We start from the raw sequence: 15653 nt of genomic DNA, 5'->3' as shown, positions 1-15653 counted from the left end.
ATATTAGTAAAAAATAACTATTTTTTAAAAAATTATTTGGGAATATGAGTTATCTTTTAAAAAAATTTCCTTTAAGTAGAATATCTTTATAATTTTATTTGAAAATAAAATAAACAATATATTTAGTTATTAATCGGTGCGAGATTTGCTTCCAGGTCTACAGAATATCCGATGCTCGACGACATTGATCCTGTTGTTCTTCCCTCCATTTCGACCAATCAGTCCCAACCCCATATACGAACACAAAATAAAAACCCAAGAATATATATGTTTTAACAGACACCATTAAGAACTCTATACATTCCAAATAATTACTCGGTTTCTAAAAGAATTTCATTTTAAATTATTTACGATTATTAAAAAATATAAAAATAATCATATATATTTTTATTAACATTAAATATTTTTAATTTAGGTAAAATTATAATTTTTTTTAAAAATCATCTAAAAAATTTAAAACGATACTTAATTAATAACAAAAATGGAGTAATTACAAAAGGAAAAGTTATCCATGTGGGAAGTTCATTAAAATTCTAGCATAATGTAGTGATTACTGATTAGCCTAGGTATTAACCCGCGAACGGACTATAATTAACTAAAAATTTTAAAAATTATTATTAGTTTTAATGTTAAATATATTATATTTTGTTATTGAATTTATAATTCATATTTTTAAATCAAAATGATAGTTTTTAAAAATATCGAAGTAATGATAATTTTTTTTAAAAGTAATTATGAATAATATTTATATTTATATGTGTAATAATATAAAATTAAGGGTTAAAATATAATATTGATCTTATGACTTTTTTGTTTTTTTATTTCTCAAACGAAACATAAAATAATTTATATTATTTTATTGTGAAGTATTTTACATTCTAAACCAATATACTGTTTTTTTACAAATTAAGATTTTGTCTTCTTTATATTAAAAAACTAGAACTAATATTATATCATATTTATGTGTTATGTATATTTCGTCACAATAATATTAGTTTAACAACGCGTATAAAAACAATTCACTTCTAATATAGTTAAATATGAATTAGAGCCTCGTTTAATTAGATCTTTTCATTTAGTTCCACTTGTATTTCATTAAATTTACTTTTTACTAAGTTATACCCATTATTTATTTTACATGATCATTTAAGACCCGTTTTGAATTCTTTGTTTATGTGATGGAAGAGTTGACTTAGTTTTTCATACGTGATACATATATTATCATCCCGTAAATCTTCAATTATAAGAGTTGGAGTATCAAATAAAACGATACTTACCAAGTACAGATTGTAATAGCACTCAACATAGCTAACATTTTACTTGGAGTGTAATTTTTCGAAACAAAAATATTAGTGATATTAGTAAAAAATAACTATTTTTTAAAAAATTATTTGGGAATATGAGTTATCTTTTAAAAAAATTTCCTTTAAGTAGAATATCTTTATAATTTTATTTGAAAATAAAATAAACAATATATTTAGTTATTAATATAAATTAAATAGTAAAATAAAGATAAACACTCAATTCTTCTCTATACAAATAATTGACTATAATATAATTTTTAATTAGATAATTTGCTTGTAACTTTTGTAAAGCAAATATATATTAAATCTAAAGCAATCATAATGGTCTCGATCTTACGTTTTGTTCTCTCATTTTGTTAAGTCATATCCATTATCTTTGGCATCGAATTGCTTTTTTCTTTTTTTTTAAAAAAAAAGATCAAACTGCTTTGAGAGAAGAACGAAGTCCCTTTACAAGCTCTTTAATCTTTAAGGTCTCCGACTAAGACACCTCACCTCCATATCTAGACAACTCATTGAATTCCTTTACTTACTCCCTATTATACAATGTCCTCGTTGAAGTCTAATAAGTCTCATCGTCATCTCCTTTTATATTCCAATCCAGTAATACTTATTTCGGAAGACATATCTCCCCTCCTTTAGGATTGGACGTCCTCGTCCATATGACCATATGTCATCCTCATTCACATTATGGAAAAACTCTATTAGAATGGTTACATTAACCAGGATTTATTCCTTAACAAAAACTAATGGTTGTTTGAAGTCTCATGGAAAGAATGGGCTCTGATACCATCTGTAACGACCTAAAATCCGGTATTTCGGATATCGTTGAATCGTCACTTGGGTTATAAAAAAAATCCGATTTATTCTAAAATCAACCATCAAAATCAGATTATACAGCGGAAGTCTAAAACAATGAATTCAATAACATAAGTCTGAATATTAATTTCATGAATAAATTGAATAAATAAAATAGAAATTCTAAATCTTCGTCTTTCTGGCAAACTACCGAATCCAACAAAAATAATCTGCTTCACTTTTCACTTGTGGAGAAAAATGAAGGGGTGAACTACGCGAATAGCTCAGTAAGGTTGCAAGACTATAAACCTCGCCTCCGTACCCATAATAGACAATCAAATAGAAAACAATTCAATCAACATTCAACTCAAACAAAACTCAATCTATCGATTCACGTTCTTCTCCTAACTTTTCTTTGTTCGATTCTTTAAAACGAGTCCAGACTCTAGGATTATTCAGTACCCCTCAGAAAACAATTCAATCAACATTCAACGATGAATCTATAAATATCCACTCTAATCCTTGAGCTCGGGTCAAATCTCGAAAATTTCTCCATCTACAATTAATTAATAGTCAATAATTCCTAAACATCTAGATTTTCGTAAAGTGGATTTCTAATTTGGGATCATGAGATCGAAAGATCTAATTTATGTCACCGGAAAATTTTCCGAAAACAATGCAGAGAAAATCATTGCGGCGAAAGAAGAAATAAAAAAATAATAATAATAATAAAATAAGAAAATAATGAGAAAGAGTGAGATACCAACGATGAAATGCGGTGAGGATGAGACCGATCGACGCAAACGATGGTGAGGGTGAAAAAAATTAATAATCATTATATGTGAGAGAAGAAATATTAGAAAGAAAAAGAAGAACAAAAAGAATAAAGGAAAATGAGAGAGAAAGGAGGAGATAAGAAGAAGACAAACGAAGGGAGAGAAGTGTGAGATGAAGAAGAGTGAAAGAGAGAGATTACCTTGTGTGTGTATGAGGGAGAGAGAGTGACGTGAGATGAGTTGGAGAGAAAGGGAGAGGAGAGAGAGAGGAAGAAGACAAAATAGAGAAGAAGAATAAGAAAAGAAAGTGACGGCAATTAGGGTTGGAGGAAGAAAAAAAATAATATATTTAAAAAAAATTGTAGTCCAATCCTTTAATTTTCAAAACTTTTCAATTTCATCCTAAACTTTTATTTAGCGATAAAAAAATCTTTGTAAAATAAATATATTTTCTCTAAACTTTTAAATTGATAAATTCATCCCTAATTAATTTTCCTAACAAAAATCTGATCGTTATAATTCCACCATCCTTAGAAGAGGATTCGTCCCGAATTCTAAGATGAATTAGAATACTGTATGATTTCACAAAAAAAAAAAGGTGTGGATAGCGAGTTTTTATATCATCCTCCAGCACTCAAGTCGCATCTCCTATCTTATGGTGTGTCGAACTGACCTTAACCAAAGAAATTTCTCTTCTCCATAGTTATTTAACCTTTCGTACAACTTCGATAGGTTTTTTTTCATAAGTCTCATCCGTTTTTAACTCAAGCGGTTGATAATCAATAACGTGAACAGGGTTCATGATGGTACTTCCGAAGTATTGACTCGCGAAACACATTTATGAACTTGTGTAAACTCTAGGGGTAGAGCAATCTTATAAGCTACTGCTCCAATCTTGCTCACTACCTTGAAAGGTCCAATGAATCTGAGTTTTAGTTTCTCCATCATGTCGAAGCATGCTTTTTTTTTTCCTTGTACTTTGAGAAATACTTCGTCATCCTCTTGGAAGGTCAACTCACGTCTATGCTTATCCGCATAACTTTTCTGTTTATCTTGTGTTGTCTTCCTCTGTTTCAGGATCACCTTAATCTTGTTCGTGGTTTCATAGATCAGGACCCAACAATCGTCTTTCCCCAACTTTTGTCCAACAAAGAGGTGTTTTACAATGTCTTCTACATAACGCCTCAAAGGGTGACATCCCGATACTTGAATAAAAACTGTTGTTGTAGATGAATTCCACAAGTGGTAAGTGACGATCTCATTCTCCTCCCCAATCCAATACAGACGCACGTAATATATCCTCTAGCGTTTGTATCGTCCTCTCTGAGTGTCCATCAGTCTGGGGATGATAAGCCATACTCAATCGTACCTTAGTGTCCATAGCCTCTTGAAAATTGTTCCAAATCTCGAAGTAAATCACGAATCACTGTCCGACACAATACTAATAGGGACTCCATGAAGTCCTACCATCTCTTCTATGTAGACTTGTGCTAAATGAGGTATTGAGAATGTCTTTTTAATCTCGATAAAATGTGCGGACATAGTTAAGTGATCCATAATATCCCATATCGCATCACTTCTCTTTGGTGTCCTTGGCAAACCAACTACAAAATCAATCGTCACCAAGTCTCATTTCCACTGAGGTATCGATAGCGACTGTAGTTTTCCTGCAGGTACCTGGTGCTCGGCTTTAACTAGCTGACACGTTAGACAATGAGTAACAAACTTTGCAATATCCTTTTTCATACCATGCCAAAGAAAGTATTGATTCAAATTCCGATATATCTTTGTAGTACCCAGATGTATGGAATATCACGTATTATATGTCTCTTTCAATTATTCTTTCCTCAGCTCTTCATCTTTAGGCACATAAGCACGATCTCTCAATAGTATCAACCCATCATTGGAAGTGGAATAACCTGTCCTTGTAAAATCTTCGGCTTTTCCAACAATTCTTTCATCTTTTCATCTGTTTCTTGAGCCATCTTCACCTTTTCCAGCCAACTATCCCATTTTATAGCACTAGCTTCTAACCCATCTCGATTTTTTTTAGCTGATATCTGCATTAAGCTCAATTGAGTCGTTAGATCACTCGCCAGTCTCAAAATTGATAACTCAACTTTCTTTCTACTCAAGGAATCTGCAACCACATTAGCTTTGCCGGGATGGTAGGCAATATCCACATCATAATCTGCCACTAATTCCATCCACCTGTGTTGTCTCAAATTAAGTTCCTTTAACGAGAACACATACTTGAGACTCTTACGGTCAGTATATACTTGAACCTTTTCTCCGTACAGGTAGGATCTCCAAATCTTGAGTGCGAAAATCACTGCTGCAAGTTCTAAATCGTGAGTAGGATAGTTTTCTTCATGTTTTCGCAGTTGGCGTGATGCATAAGCAATAACTCGGTCTTCTTGTATCAACACGCATCTTAACCCTTGGTGAGAGGCATCACTATACACCACAAACTGTTTTTCCGACTTTGGTAATGTCAAAATAGGAGCTGATATCAATCGCTTCTTCAACTCTTCAAAACTTATCTCGCATTTTTCGTCCCATTCAAACTTCACACCCTTTCCCGTCAATCTCGTCAATGGCTTCAATAGGTTGGCAAAACCCTTTACAAATTCTTGTAACACCCAGCCAATCCGAGGAAGTTTCGAATCTCTGTAGCATTAGACGGACTCACCCAATCAACTATAATTGACACTTTGGATGGATCTACTTTCACTCCTTCCGCAAATACCACATGCCCCAAAAATCATATCTCTTGCATCCAAAAGTCACACTTACTCAGCTTTGCATATAACTTTTCTCTCCTTAAGCGTTCCAACACCTTCTCCAAATGTATCATATGATCCTCACGAGATTTGGAGTACACAAGGATGTCATTAATGAAGATGATAACAAACTCATCCAAATAATCCCTGAATATTGTGTTCATTAACTCCATAAAAACTGCAGATGTATTAGTAAGTCCAAACGGCATGGCAACAAATTCAAAGTGTCCATACCTTGTTCTGAAAGCCGTTTTCTTTATATCATCATCTAGAATACGTATCTGATAACCTAATCGTAAATCAATCTTTGAAAAACAACTAGCACCTTCAAAATGTTCCAATAGTTCATCAATCCTTGGAAGTGGATACTTGTTCTTTATTGTTACTTGATTCAATTCTCGATAATCGATGCATAATCTCATACTCTCATCTTGCTTCTTAACAAATAGTGCAGGAGCACCTCAAGGAGAAGTATTAGATCTTATAAAACCTTTTCCAATCAACTCCACCGATTGTTTCTTTAACTCAGTCATTTCTGAAGCAACCATACGATAATGGGCTTTAGATGTAATCAACTCCTTGTCTCAACTCAATAGAAAAAGATATCTCTTTCATAGAAGATATTCCATATAGATTTTCTGGAAAAACATCAGAAAAATCTTAACAACCGATATGCCTTTCAGTCCACTTGATATTTTCGGTCCATTTAATTCCACTATAGCCAAATATGTCTCACTTCCTTATTGAAGGAGTCGCTTTACACGCACCATTGAATTGAAATTCAGATATAAAGTTTTCCTTTCACCTTCAAACTGTGATATTAGAGATTCTTTTTGTTCAAAATAAACTTTACCTCTCTTACAATCTAAATCAGCTCGATGATATGATAACTAATCCATACCCAAAATCACATTATACCCCTTGATTGGTACCACTATCAGATCAATCATGGAAGTCATGTATACCAATCATGACCGATACGTCACGAATCATTCCTTTCGATTCCATTGCCTCTCCACCAGGAGTATGAACCAATATTCTACCACTATTAATATCAGGTGCAATCTCCATGCGATCTATGTGTGCGGGCGAAACAAAACTGTGTCGCCCCTGTATAAAAAAAAAGGATGTGTGTTTCTTCATCTCCAGTACTCAATGTACCTATGACTACTGTTGTTTCTTTTTCATCTCGCTGCTCAGTTCCTAGTATATAGACTTGAGACTTCATCACTTGTCTCTTGGAAGCTAGTAGTTGTGGCGGTGGTCTTTGTTCATTCCTTTTTGGTGTTTCCCTTTCCAACTTAGGACAAACGCTTCTGTAGTGTAAAACCTTTTTACAACAGAAGTGATGAGGAACAATATACGTTCGACTAAATGGTGATTTCCACAACATGAGTACATTGTAATCCCAACTACGTAAGGGTGCATAAGAGCCTTTACCTTACTCTTGTCATCATGGACTAGAATGAGGAACAATATACGTTCGACTAAATGGTGATTTCCACAACATGAGTACATTGTAATCCCAACTACGTAAGGGTGCATAAGAGCCTTTACCTTACTCTTGTCATCATGGACTAGATGTTGGTCTCGATCTTACGTTTTGTTCTCTCATTTTGTTAAGTCATATCCATTATCTTTGGCATCGAATTGCTTTTTTTTTAAAAAAAAGATCAAACTGCTTTGAGAGAAGAACGAAGTCCCTTTACAAGCTCTTTAATCTTTAAGGTCTCCGACTAAGACATCTCACCTCCATATCTAGACAACTCATTGAATTCCTTTACTTACTCCCTATTATACAATGTCCTCGTTGAAGTCTAATAAGTCTCATTGTCATCTCTTTTTATATTCCAATCCAGTAATACTTATTTCGGAAGACATATCTCCCCTCCTTTAGGATTGGACGTCCTCGTCCATATGACCATATGTCATCCTCATTCACATTATGGAAAAACTCTATTAGAATGGTTACATTAACCAGGATTTATTCCTTAACAAAAACTAATGGTTGTTTGAAGTCTCATGGAAAGAATGGGCTCTGATACCATCTGTAACGACCTAAAATCCGGTATTTCGGATATCGTTGAATCGTCACTTGGGTTATAAAAAAAAATCCGATTTATTCTAAAATCAACCATCAAAATCAGACTCTTCAGCGGAAGTCTAAAACAATGAATTCAATAACATAAGTATGAATATTAATTTCATGAATAAATTGAATAAATAAAATAGAAATTCTAAATCTTCGTCTTTCTGACAAACTACCGAATCCAACAAAAATAATCTGCTTCACTTTTCACTTGTGGAGAAAAATGAAGGGGTGAACTACGCGAATAGCTCAGTAAGGTTGCAAGACTATAAACCTCGCCTCCGTACCCAGAATAGACAATCAAATAGAAAACAATTCAATCAACATTCAACTCAAACAAAAATCAATCTATCGATTCACGTTCTTCTCCTAACATTTCTTTGTTCGATTCTTTAAAACGAGTCCAGACTCTAGGATTATTCAGTACCCCTCAGACTTAGCTCAAAACTCTTTTATAAAACAAAACAAAAATATCGTTATAACTCTCTACGGATCGTCGTCGTAGTCGGGGTTATCAAAACACGACCAATAGTAATAATCCTCTACGGATCGCCGCCGTAGTCGGGATTACCACTCCACATGGATCGCTGCCATGCCCGGGTCGTTATGCCATCACATACGGATCGCCGCCGTACTATGGCCTCAAAACTCAACCAATAGCAATAACCCTCGACGGATCGCCGCCGTAGTCGAGGTTATCACTCCACATGGATCGCTGCCATGCCCGAGTTGTTATCATACCATCACATACGGATCGCCTTTGTACTATGGTCTCAAAACTCACTTTTAAAATATTTTTAGCACAGTCTGAGGTCACATCCTAGTCCCTAACTCAATTCTTTAATTCTCTCATATTTCCAAACATCATGCCAAAGTTTATTTAATATCAAAAGTTCAACTCAGTCTAACGATCTAATAATCTATTAAAAAAAATCATCACATAACATGTGCGTCATAAACCATAATCACTCAATAGAAATTTATCAATCATCAATCATCATGCATTATTCATCAATCATCGATTCTCAATCATTAATCATCAATCATCAATCATCAATCATCAATCAACATATATCATGAATCCGCAAGGAATTTAAGGCGTCTATCCTAAAGTCCTAACCGCATGATATCTATGTTCTCTATCATCATGTCTAAGCGAATAGAAGAAAGAGGAGTTCTGTCGAGTTCTCTCACCTCGATATAAAACGATGAATCTATAAATATCTACTCTAATCCTTGAGCTCGGGTCCAATCTCGAAAATTTCTCCATCTACAATTAATTAATAATCAATAATTCCTAAACATCTCGATTTTCGTAAAGTGGATTTCTAATTTGGAATCATGAGATCGAAAGATCTAATTTATGTCACCGGAAAATTTTCCGAAAACAATGCAGAGAAAATCATTGTGGCGAAAGAAGAAATAAAAAAATAATAATAGTAATAAAATAAGAAAATAATGAGAAAGAGTGAGATACCAACGACGAAATGCGGTGACGATGGGACCGATCGACGAAAACGATGGTGAGGGTGAAAAAAATTAATAATCATTATATGTGAGAGAAGAAATATTAGAAAGAAAAAGAAGAACAAAAAGAATAAAGGAAAAATGAGAGAGAAAGGAGGAGATAAGAAGAAGACAAACAAAGAGAGAGAGATGTGAGATGAAGAAGAGTGAAAGAGAGAGATTACCTTGTGTGTGTATGAGGGAGAGAGAGTGACGTGAGATGAGTTGGAGAGAAAGGGAGAGGAGAGAGAGGAAGAAGACAAAATAGAGAAGAAGAATAAGAAAAGAAAGTGACGGCAATTAGGGTTGGAGGAAGAAAAAAAATGATATATTTAAAAAAAATTGTAGTCCAATCCTTTAATTTTCAAAACTTTTCAATTTCATCCTAAACTTTTATTTAGCGATAAAAAAAATCTTTGTAAAATAAATATATTTTCTCTAAACTTTTAAATTGATAAATTCATCCATAATTAATTTTCCTAACAAAAATCAGATCGTTATATTGGCTATAATATAATTTGTAATTAGATAATTTGCTTGTAACTCTTGTAAAGCAAATATATATTAAATCTAAAGCAATCATAACGAAAAAAGTTTAAACAGATATCTTTAATCGATTATCTATACCGATTATTCCAATCAATATTTTAGATTTTTTCATAATTTATATTAATATCTAATCATAATTTAATAAATTATCATTAGTTGGTTTTTACTACAATATTTCAAACCTTATTGTTAATATATATATATATATATATATATATATAGTGTCGATATGAGATTCTTCAGCCAACATATTTCATAAATTGTAGATTGAAGTAACTTTTTAATGTTTTTCGGATAGAACTATGGCTTTGAGTTTAGAGTCTATTTACAATACGACCTTTTCGTAGGTAAGTTCTTTCTTCAGCCTGTCATCTCTTAAAATTTAGTTGCAAATAGATCAGATTAAGAGCAATTTCTTCAATGTATGATGATGAGAGAATCACTGAAATAGTGAAAGAAGATCCTCCTTACCTTTGGTTCCAAAATTTTGTGATTCCAAGCTTCATCTGAATTTGATGTGGTTCCGCCGATCTGTTCGCTTTGGACAGTTCTCCATGTCTAAAGTCGAGGATTGCAACCCTTAGATTCCATGACATGAAAAAGCTTCAAACATAAATGTGAATAACCCGTCCCCCAATACCATCCAAACATTCTCAATCGTCGTTCTGATTTTCCACCTTACAATCTTTGATTATATGCACAACAAGAAGAAATTGAATCTTACCAAATGAAATTAATTGGCTGAACATGTTCATACACGAAATTAGAAACACTCCATGTTTTTGCTTGTATCGTATATGCGTGGATAGGTCTGTTGTGGAATGAAAATGGGAAAAAGGGAAGGACCTTTTCGTCCATGTATTGGCATTTGAAGGTGACGTAACAATCGGGGCCGAAGCAAGAGTGCTTGAAGACCTTCAGACGGTCACTCGGTGCGAGATTTGCTTCCAGGTCTACAGAATATCCGATGCTCGACGACATTGATCCTCTTGTTCTTCCCTCCATTTCGACCAATCAGTCCCAACCCCATACACGAACACAAAATTAAAACCCAAGAATATATATGTTTTCACAGACACCAGCAAGAACATGGAAGAGATGAGGTCAAAATTATTAATAGAAGAAACGACAACAGTGGAAGGTTCGCATTCAACAAAGGAAGAGACAGAAAAACACAATAGAGAGTCAATTGGAGAAACCCACAATGCATGTTTGATGTTCCTTTACAGGTGGATACTAAGTATGGGACTAAGTATGTTTATAATCACTTATGTGTAAGTTATTTTATACATGTTGCAATTGTATATATGCACGTGAAGTGAGAGACAATAAAGTGTGAGAATATTCAGAAATCACTTCAAAGTGTAAGGATATCATCAAAAAGGGATTACCTATAGATTTGGGGATCAAAGAAAAGGAAAACTGTCAAGAAAGTGAAGGAACCTGGAAATTTTAGGTTGGAGAAGAATGGATTGAATCGATTTCTCTGCAAATGTTAACCTAAGTTCTAATTTTCATAAGGCACCCAAATATGTAGTTTCCACTGATGAAGCAAAGACTTAGATGACGACCAAAAGTTATGTTCGAATAGTTATAGCCAAAAGAATGGTATGATTATGTTCCTTGCAACCATGTTGGCTGTTAATGGTTAATAGAATTTACATGTAGAGAAAATAGGGTTTTAGAAAGAGGGGTTTACTACTAGCTACAGTTTTCGTAATGGAAAATATGGATTTTACTTCACGGCATAGACGATCAAGGTCCCGTCGTTGGCGGCCTCTACGAGAGTGTAGTCGCGCCATTTGGATTCCGATGAGGAAGAAGAACCTATGTTTGGAAAGGGGAATAAGGGTGTTTATGCAGAAAATAAGAAAACTTTGAGGAAAACGACGAGAGCAAGGAGGAGAAGGAGACCGATATGGCTGAGGAGAGAGGTGGGTCGGTGAGAGATTGCAGAAGAAGAGAAAGCGAAGAAGAGAATGAGTTTCAGAAAATGTTCTGAATCGATCATTGTGCGGGATCTTTTTTTTCTCTGGTGTGAGATCTTATTCTTTAATTCATAAGAATCTGGAAATCTGGTTTGATATCATAAACATGGATATATAGAAGTAAAAGAATGTACAAATCTGAGGGAAAAAAAAGAAAGTGAGAGAAATCAATGTGAAACAAATTCCATTGATCCGAAAAAATCTTATAAAACATTACTAAAAAATCACACAAACCATTACAAAAAAAAAAGATAAAATCATTATGAATGATATTTTAAATCATTAATAAAAAATAATATTTACAACTCTTGAGCTAAACGGGCCGGCTCGCGGGCTGACCCAGCTCGAATAAGTCCGGCTCGTCACGAGCCCACAATATTCTGGCTCAGACCAGACCGGACCATTTGTAACGAACTCAAAAATGCCTGGTCCAGCTCGACACTAAACGGTCTGGTTTAAGGCCGGCTCGCGAGCCGGCAGCCCATTTAACATCCCTAGTTGACACTACAAGACGTGAGAAACAGAATTTGGAGAACATCGGCGAGAGAGAACATTTCTCAACAACACATCACTTTGCTTCCGAACTCCCCCACCTCCCATCATCTCATGTTTCTTCATTACGGTCGGAGCCTTTCATAATTAATTAATTATATATATACTATTATAATTATAATATATATAAATAATAATATTCTAATCTCTGCCTTTATTTATTTATTATAAAAAAAAAGTACGCCCATAGTTGTTTATTATCTCCCCTTATCCTTCTCTCTCTCTCTCTCTCTCTCTCTCTCTCTCTCTCTCTCTCTCTCTAAATAATTTTCTTTCTACCTTGATCTTCCCTCGAGGGTGGATTTTCTTATTTATGTTCCTCGATATTTTTTTTTTACGATTTTTCTAACGATGGAGAACTAAATTGAGTGTCTAATCCGATAGAAATATGCCCTAACCGATGTTCCTTATCCTTCTCTCTCTCTCTCTCTCTCTCTCTCTCTCTCTCTCTCTCTCTCTCTAAATAATTTTCTTTCTACCTTGATCTTCCCTCGAGGGTGGATTTTCTTATTTATGTTCCTCGATATTTTTTTTTTACGATTTTTCTAACGATGGAGAACTAAATTGAGTGTCTAATCCGATAGAAATATGCCCTAACCGATGTTTTATTGTTGTAAGGTGATGTGTTGAATAAATGTAACCTCGGCAATGTAATGAATATTTGAATCATTGCTCTTGCTATTAGGCCGATTTCTTTTTACATGTTATTGTCGTTTTCTTATTCAATTTCTATTTTGTTTTGTTTTTTTTTTTTAATTGAGCCATTGAGTCTCTGTCGGGTCTGAGCCTATGAATTACAATATTTAGCCCATTTAAGAAAATGGGCCGAAATCGGCCCATCAGAATTCAACTTTATCCGAATAAACTTTAAAAGGGTTTTTTTTTTGGAGAGTTTGATTTTCCTCTTGTATAAATTCCATAAAAAAATACATGAATAAGTAAATATATATATATATATATATATATGAAGTATTTGTTTGATATATATCAACATTGCGACTGTGAATCGAGAAAATAAAATCTGGTTGCGAGATCCATATCTATATAAGTATTAAGAATTCAATGGAAGGATTTCATACATGCACTTTTTTTTGGTTAATGAAAGTTTTTTTTTATAACGGAGGATCTCTAGCTGCTATTCTTCGGGCGCGCTGACTAGCTAAACCTCCGGCACGGGAGCAACCTTTGTATATGGATCATATAAACCTAGAAATTACCTCCCTCTCCACCAGTTAGGAATCGAACACTCAACTTAAAGGTGGAGTTACTTCTTATCCCAAGTTTGATCACTCGCCTACGATCTGTAGGGTTTGGTTAATGAAAGTAGGACCGACCAAAGTATATATATAATATATGTTGTTATATCAAACTACAAAACACACACTAGAGATCATGTATGAAGAGGCCCTTGACATCTGTCGTTTATAGATTGGGCCAAGCTAATAATCAATTCACAAGTTAAATGGGCCTAGATGTGATTGTAATCGCCATGAAATAGTCCAATGAGGAATGCGGGTTTGACTGAAAACTCGAAAAACAGACTCCATATTACCTCGGTGGGTCTTTGATCTCAGGCGACAGAAGACCCATCTGTTCGGTCAGCTTGTCCATAACTTCGGCTCTGTCCCACCCCTTCTCGGCCTCCTTGTTCTCAATTCTAAAATATTAGGTTTCATTTTTATTTTTTTCTTTCTGGAATTACCTTTTTATTAAATTGCTAACTAAACATACTTTCTGTATAAATTCGAACACAAGAATATCTATATAATCGATATTTGTATTATCTTCATGGAAAAATCCACAGATATATACATCAAAATGCATATAATAGGAAATTGATGACATAATTATAAATGATGTTTCATGGTATAAACAACAACCTGATTAAAAACATGACAAAATCTGTTAAAATACATGGGAAATGCAGTTAAATCACATCATACAGATTTTGATTATTCCATGTAATTTAAACTCCATATTCTGGTCAAAGTGCAAGTGTAACACCAATGTTAGAAGAGAGAATATCTTTCTCAACCCTCAGTGAATCTGTGGCCACAGTTTGGGCAAGTATAGTACGTGGTCTGCCCTTCGTCCGCCGATCTTGTCTGCATTCCACAAATTTAGAGGAAGGCTGTTGTGAAACCTCAAAAGCAAAACAACAATTCAAACACGGGTTTGAGGACAAAGAAAAAGCCGAGGGTACCTGTCTGGTTGTGTACACGAGTTCCGGGTGCCCACATTTTTCGCATGTCTTCTTGATCTGCAAAACAGAGAACAGAGAACAACTGATTAATCAAACGAGAACACACGATACATCATAGTCTAGGATGGATATCATTGTTCAAGTTTCAACCTTTGGCAGTTCACTCTCGGCTTGTGCGAGTCCTTCATCAAACAGTGATATGCCCAATTCTCTCCGGATATCCTGCACATGGAAATCATTCGAGTTCCTATAAGGTCCTTCTAGCAACCGACTAAGCTCAGCGAAAAGGTTTTATGAATATAACTATCAGGGTTTTGATCTCAGATCTAGAACAAAAATAATGACAGAACAATGTCCATTACCGGCATGAGAATGATACCCCTAAACCCTAAACCCTAAACCCTATAGGCATTTGCAAACAAATCACAGAACAGATGGTCAAAGAAAAGTTACCTCAGCACTAACTGAGTAAGATATTTCTTTGCCGATGATCTCTGAAAACAATGAAAAGCTTATAATCGATCAAGCCCAGACAAACTTGGCATTGCCAAATACGTATAAACACCAAACAATCTCTACGAATTTGTAAATTTTCTACCTCTTGCGTCTCGCTTGGACAAGCAAAGAGGACATTCCGCGTATTTGGGCGATTTCAAAATCAGCATCGTCCCGCACAAGTTGCAGAATAAGAAACCGCTTTCCAGAGATTTCACCATCAGAGAACCTTCGACCAAAGACAAACCAAACGTATCTACAGATTTCAAATCCTTACAGAAACAAAACTAATAGATACACGAACTCGGTCGGAAGATCATTCGTAGATATCGAAACCGTGTCTAATTTTATACTCATTCGTAGGAATAAATTTTTATTTTTTGTAAATTTTTATTTTTTTTTTCATCCCCCCCCCAGCCACAAACTTCTGTTTAACCCAATTTCATCCAACATTTTAAATATTCTGTTTTAAATAAGACATGTCTAAGAGTTTTAGTGAGTTAAAAATTAAAAAAATACACATTATCTTAAAAAAATAATTTTACACTATGCATATCTTTACCATCCATAAAATTATTTAGGTTAGACTAAACATTAAAATTTTAAAGAT

General features: G+C 34.2%; 1 protein-coding gene across 1 annotated transcript; it reads right to left on the bottom strand.

Annotated features, from left to right (window-relative positions):
• Window positions 1-14310: 14310 nt before the first annotated feature.
• On the bottom strand, window positions 14311-15445 carry LOC104825467 (DNA-directed RNA polymerase I subunit RPA12-like). The gene is made up of 5 exons (XM_010557793.2): window positions 15147-15445; window positions 15002-15042; window positions 14699-14770; window positions 14549-14605; window positions 14311-14450 (listed from the first exon to the last, which is right to left on the bottom strand). The coding sequence occupies exons 1-5, from the start codon at window positions 15262-15264 to the stop codon at window positions 14376-14378; spliced, it is 363 nt and encodes a 120-aa protein (XP_010556095.1). The 5' UTR covers window positions 15265-15445; the 3' UTR covers window positions 14311-14375.
• Window positions 15446-15653: the final 208 nt, after the last annotated feature.

This window comes from Tarenaya hassleriana, unplaced genomic scaffold (assembly GCF_000463585.1).
Source record: "Tarenaya hassleriana unplaced genomic scaffold, ASM46358v1 Cleome47, whole genome shotgun sequence".
In the NCBI taxonomy this organism is placed as follows: domain Eukaryota; kingdom Viridiplantae; phylum Streptophyta; class Magnoliopsida; order Brassicales; family Cleomaceae; genus Tarenaya; species Tarenaya hassleriana.
Note: the sequence above shows the minus strand (reverse complement) of the source record. Positions and strands in the feature narration are given on the sequence as shown.

Excerpts from the sequence above, each read along its gene's own strand:
- LOC104825467 (XM_010557793.2), bottom strand. The coding sequence starts at position 15,264 with ATGGTGAAATCTCTGGAAAGCGGTTTCTTATTCTGCAACTTGTGCGGG. Across the intron at positions 15,043-15,146 it reads GTCCAAGCGAGACGCAAGAG|AGATCATCGGCAAAGAAATA; the intron begins GTAGAAAATTTA and ends CATTGTTTTCAG. Across the intron at positions 14,451-14,548 it reads TCGTGTACACAACCAGACAG|ACAAGATCGGCGGACGAAGG; the intron begins GTACCCTCGGCT and ends TGTGGAATGCAG.